The following is a 4,665-nucleotide window of genomic DNA, read 5'->3' on the forward strand; positions in this document are numbered from 1 at the left end:
GTTGTGGTGTGCAGGCTCAGTTACCCTGCAGCATGTGGGATCTTAGTTCCCCGACCAGGGATCGAACCCAAGTCCCCTGGTTTGGAAGGCGGATTCTTAACCATGGGACCACCAGGGAAGTCCCTGGTCAATTGATTTTTGACAAAGGTGCCAAGACAATTCAATGGGGAAAAGGATAGTCTTTTTGATAAATGGTTCTGGGACAACTGAATATCCACATGCCAAAAGATGTATTTAGATCCTTCCTTTATATGATGTACAAATGTTAACTCAAAATAGGCCATAGACCTAAATGTAAGAGCTAAAACTATAAAACTTCTAGAAGAAATTATGCGGGAAAATCTTCCTACCTAGGGTTAGGCAGAGATCTCAGATGCAACAGCAAAAGCACAAATGACAAAAGAAAAAATTGATAAATTATACTTTACCAAAATTTTAAAATTGTGCACTTCAAAAGACACCATTAAGAAAATTAAAAAAAAAAAAACTTGTGGTTAAAAAAATAAAAAATAAAAAAATAAAAATAAAAAAAACTTGTGGAAGACTGGAGGAAAATAATTGCAAGTCGTATGTTTGATTAGGGACTTTGTATCCAGAATAGAGTTGACCCCTGAACAATACAGGGGTTAGGGGCACCGATGATCCCTGAGCAGTTGAAAATCTGAGTATAACTTTACAGCCAGCCCTCCCTATCCCGTTTCCATCTACAGATTCAATCAACCTTGGATCAAATCCACATATAAGTGGACCCATGCAGTTCAAACCTGTGTTGTTCAAGGGCCAACTGTATATAAAGAACTCTTAAAAATCAACACTAAAGAGACAAACAATCCTATTAAAAATGAACAAAAAGGGACTTCCCTGGTGGTGCAGTGGTTAAGAATCTGCCTGCCAATGCAGGGGACACGGGTTTGAGCCCTGGTCCGGGAAGATCCCACATGCCGCAGAGCAACTAAGCCAGTGCACCACAACTACTGAGCCTGCGCTCTAGAGCCCGCGAGCCACAACTACTGAAGCCTGCACGCCTAGAGCTCATGCTCCACAAAAAGAGAAGCCAACGCACTGAGAAGTCCGCGCACGGCAATGAAGAGTTAAAAGAATGAAATTAGAACACTTCCTAACACCGTACACAAAAATAAACTCAAAATGGATTAAAAACCTAAATGTAAGGCCAGACACTATCAAACTCTTAGAGGAAAACATAGGCAGAACACTCTATGACATAAATCACAGCAAGATCCTTTTTGACCCACCTCCTAGAGAAACGGAAATAAAAACAAAAATAAACAAATGGGACCTAATGAAACTTAAAAGCTTTTGCACAGCAAAGGAAACCATAAACAAGACAAAAAGACAACCCTCAGAATGGGAGGAAATATTTGCAAACGAAGCAACTGACAAAGGATTAATCTCCAAAATATACAAGGAGCTCATGCAGCTCAATATCAAAAAAACAAACAACCCAATTAAAAAATGGGCAGAAGACCTAAATAGACATTTCTCCAAAGAAGATATACAGATTGCCAACAAACACATGAAAGGATGCTCAATATCACTAATCATTAGAGAAATGCAAATCAAAACCACAATGAGGTATCCCCTCACACCTGTCAGAATGGCCATCATCAAAAAATCTACAAACAATAAATGCTGGAGAGGGTGTGGAGAAAGGGGAACCCTCTTGCACTGTTGGTGGGAATGTAAATTAATACAGCCACTATGGAAAACAGTATGGAGGTTCCTTAAAAAACTAAAAATAGAACTACCATATGACCCAGCAATGCCACTACTGGGCATATACCCTGAGAAAACCATAATTCAAAAAGAGACATGTGGGGCTTCCCTGGTGGCGCAGCGGTTGAGAATCTGCCTGCCAATGCAGGGGACACGAGTTCGAGCCCTGGTCTGGGAAGATCCCACATGCCACGGAGCAGCTAGGCCCGTGAGCCACAATTACTGAGCCTGTGCGTCTGGAGCCTGTGCTCCACAGCAAGAGAGGCCGCGATAGTGAGAGGCCCACGCACCGCGATGAAGAGAGGCCCCCGCTTGCCACAACTAGAGAAAGCCCTCGCACAGAAACGAAGACCCAACACAGCAAAAATAAATAAATAAATAAAATTAAAAAAAAAAAAAAAAAAAAGAGACATGTGGACTTCCCTGGTGGTTAAGAATCCGCCTGCCAATGCAGGAGACACGGGTTCGAGCCCTGGTCAGGGAAGATCCCACATGCCGCGGAGCAACTAAGCCCGTGTGCCACAGCTACTGAGCCTGCACACCACAACTACTGAAGCCCATGCACCTAGAGCCCGTGCTCCACAACAGGAGAAGCCACCGCAATGAGAAGCCCACGTACCCCAACAAAGAGTAGCCCCCGCTCACCACAACTAGAGAAAGCCCGCGCGCAGCAACGAAGACGCAACGCAGCCAAAATAATTAATTAATTAATTAAAAATAAAATAAAATAAAATGCTATCAGCTAGTGAGAAATGGCAACTACTCCATACCATCACCCAACCCCAGGCCCTGGGTCCGCTTGCCCCACTTTCTCTTCCTTTTTTAAACTGGAAAGCGCTTTGCAGTCTAAGACATGTCATTAGATTAAATAAGACCGTGCAGTCCAGCGGACACTAGGTGCGGGGCAAGTCGGGCGCTGGGAACGCAGGCCAGGAAAGTTGGTCTGGACCCATCCTCCCAGCCCAGCTCTCCAGCTGGTAACAGTGTCAAAACAAAGCAGCAGCAGCCGCCTGAAGGGGGCGCCCGGATGTAACGCGCGGCCCCGCCCCGTCACGTGCCTGCGGCGTCGCGTCACACCCGGAAGCAGCTGCTGTGGGGAGCCGGCAGTAATGAGCGGGGAGACAGGGCCGGCGTCCGTAGCGCCCCCTCCCGGGGAGGTCGAACCGGGCAGTGGGGTCCGCATCGTGGTTGAGTACTGGTGAGGGGCTCCGGCCAGTGGGGGAATCCGGGCCGGAGGAGGGTGGGTCCACCGGAGGTACCGTCCCCGAAACCCAAGCGGACCTCAGGTATCTTCTCCCTAGTGAACCCTGCGGCTTCGAGGCGACCTACCTGGAGCTGGCGAGTGCCGTGAAGGAGCAGTATCCTGGCATCGAGATCGAGTCGCGCCTGGGGGGCACAGGTGAGGCCTCAGAACACCTGCTGAGTCAGTGTTCTAAATCCCAGCTCTACCACTTTCTAGCTCTGGCATTGGCTGTTTTATATAGTGTCCAGCAGTGTCTGGCACATAGTAAAATATCCATGTAACTTGAGTGAGGGGGGGTTACAGATGAAGCCTGTTGGGAAAAACGGGTGAGACTGAAGTGTAGGGTTGGAGGGGAGGGAACCCTCCATTGAGTTACGAAGCCAAGTTCAAAGGAAGGACACACAGGTGATGCCTCCCTATGTTCCTTTGGCTTGACCCAGGGTTAGGAAGCGGATGGGGCCCGTGAAGGACATGAAGGAGGAGCCTGTGTTAAGTCTAAGGAGTGTGGAGGGCCTCCCCTGACTTTTGCCTGTTCTCAGCATACAGTTCATTCATCCGTTTGTTTAATACCAGGGGCCTTTGAGATCGAAATCAATGGACAGCTGGTGTTCTCCAAGCTGGAGAATGGAGGCTTTCCTTATGAGAAAGATGTGAGTACTTGCAATGCTGGGAAGACCCCTGGTTCACCCTGCCCCTACAATGAACGCATCATCCCATTCCACATCTCTGCCCTCTAGCTCATTGAGGCCATCCGAAGAGCCAGTAACGGAGAACCCCTAGAAAAGATCACCAATAGCCGCCCTCCCTGCGTCATCCTGTGACTACACGTGATTCTGGGTTCCTGCTCTCTTCTGGGATCCAAGCCTTGGTCGCCCCTTTGGTTCTGCTGAGGGCTCCCTACTGCCTCTTTCACCGCACTTAGCTCCCTGTAGCTAAGAGACCCTGGCCTCCACTTTGCCCCTTTGGGTACCAGGAGGGTTCTGCGGTCTTAGGGGTGAAAGAGAAGACCCTCTCCATGGACATTTCTACAGCCACCTTATACCCCTTTCCCAGGATCAGTGCCCACAAAAACCTGCTCCCCTCTCCAGCTTAGCCATACGTGTCAGATGCTACCATAGTTCTAATTTATTTTCCACTAACCCCAGGCAATGTCAGCTATTGGCAATAAAGTGGCACTGCAAACACCAGTGCCCACTAGTGTGTGTTTTTATGTCCAGTTTGGGACTGTGGGAAGGGAGGAGAGGGAGACAGAGGCCAGCCCAACCTTTATACCACCAACGTGATCGTGCTGTCTGGGTGGGTTTTTTCTGGATAGCTACTTCTAATTCAATGATTTCCTTGCCAAGGCAAGGAAAATGAGTCACACAGTAGACACTGCCTCTTCTTTCCTCCATCCTTCCCCGACTACCCCTACCTACAGGGAGGAAATTACCCCATTCTGGTGGGTGGCCTTGGGAGTTTCTTTTTTTCTAAGCAAGAATGATCTGGTTATCAAAGGGCTCTCAGGTCAGAATCCCAACCAGTTTCCCCCCCAACCCAAGAGCCAGGAAACTGGCAGTAGGCTCCTCATTCAAGCTTTCCGAAGATTCCTAGCCAGTCCCTCCAGGAAAGATGAACTGAATGTAGGTTAGGAGGTGAGCAGTAAAGGGATGGCTCAGAGCCACCCCAGACATAGGCTGGTGTCCAGC

The 4,665-nt window shown here is 48.4% G+C and overlaps 1 protein-coding gene across 1 annotated transcript; it reads left to right on the forward strand.

Moving 5' to 3' along the window:
- Positions 1-2,807: 2,807 nt before the first annotated feature.
- Positions 2,808-4,164, forward strand: MIEN1 (migration and invasion enhancer 1). Its single transcript, XM_007177563.3, has 4 exons — positions 2,808-2,932; positions 3,036-3,133; positions 3,551-3,627; positions 3,715-4,164. Exons 1-4 carry the CDS (start codon positions 2,844-2,846, stop codon positions 3,796-3,798), a joined length of 348 nt encoding a protein of 115 aa, XP_007177625.1. The 5' UTR covers positions 2,808-2,843; the 3' UTR covers positions 3,799-4,164.
- The last annotated feature ends 501 nt before the right edge of the window (positions 4,165-4,665 follow it).

The sequence above is a fragment of the Balaenoptera acutorostrata genome, chromosome 20 (assembly GCF_949987535.1).
Source record: "Balaenoptera acutorostrata chromosome 20, mBalAcu1.1, whole genome shotgun sequence".
In the NCBI taxonomy this organism is placed as follows: Eukaryota; Metazoa; Chordata; class Mammalia; order Artiodactyla; family Balaenopteridae; genus Balaenoptera; species Balaenoptera acutorostrata.

Bases quoted from the DNA above. Each gene is read 5' to 3' on its own strand.
- MIEN1 (XM_007177563.3), top strand. From the start codon at position 2,844: ATGAGCGGGGAGACAGGGCCGGCGTCCGTAGCGCCCCCTCCCGGGGAG. The intron at 3,134-3,550 runs GTGAGGCCTCAG...GTTTAATACCAG, and splicing joins GTCGCGCCTGGGGGGCACAG to GGGCCTTTGAGATCGAAATC. The intron at 3,628-3,714 runs GTGAGTACTTGC...TCTGCCCTCTAG, and splicing joins GCTTTCCTTATGAGAAAGAT to CTCATTGAGGCCATCCGAAG.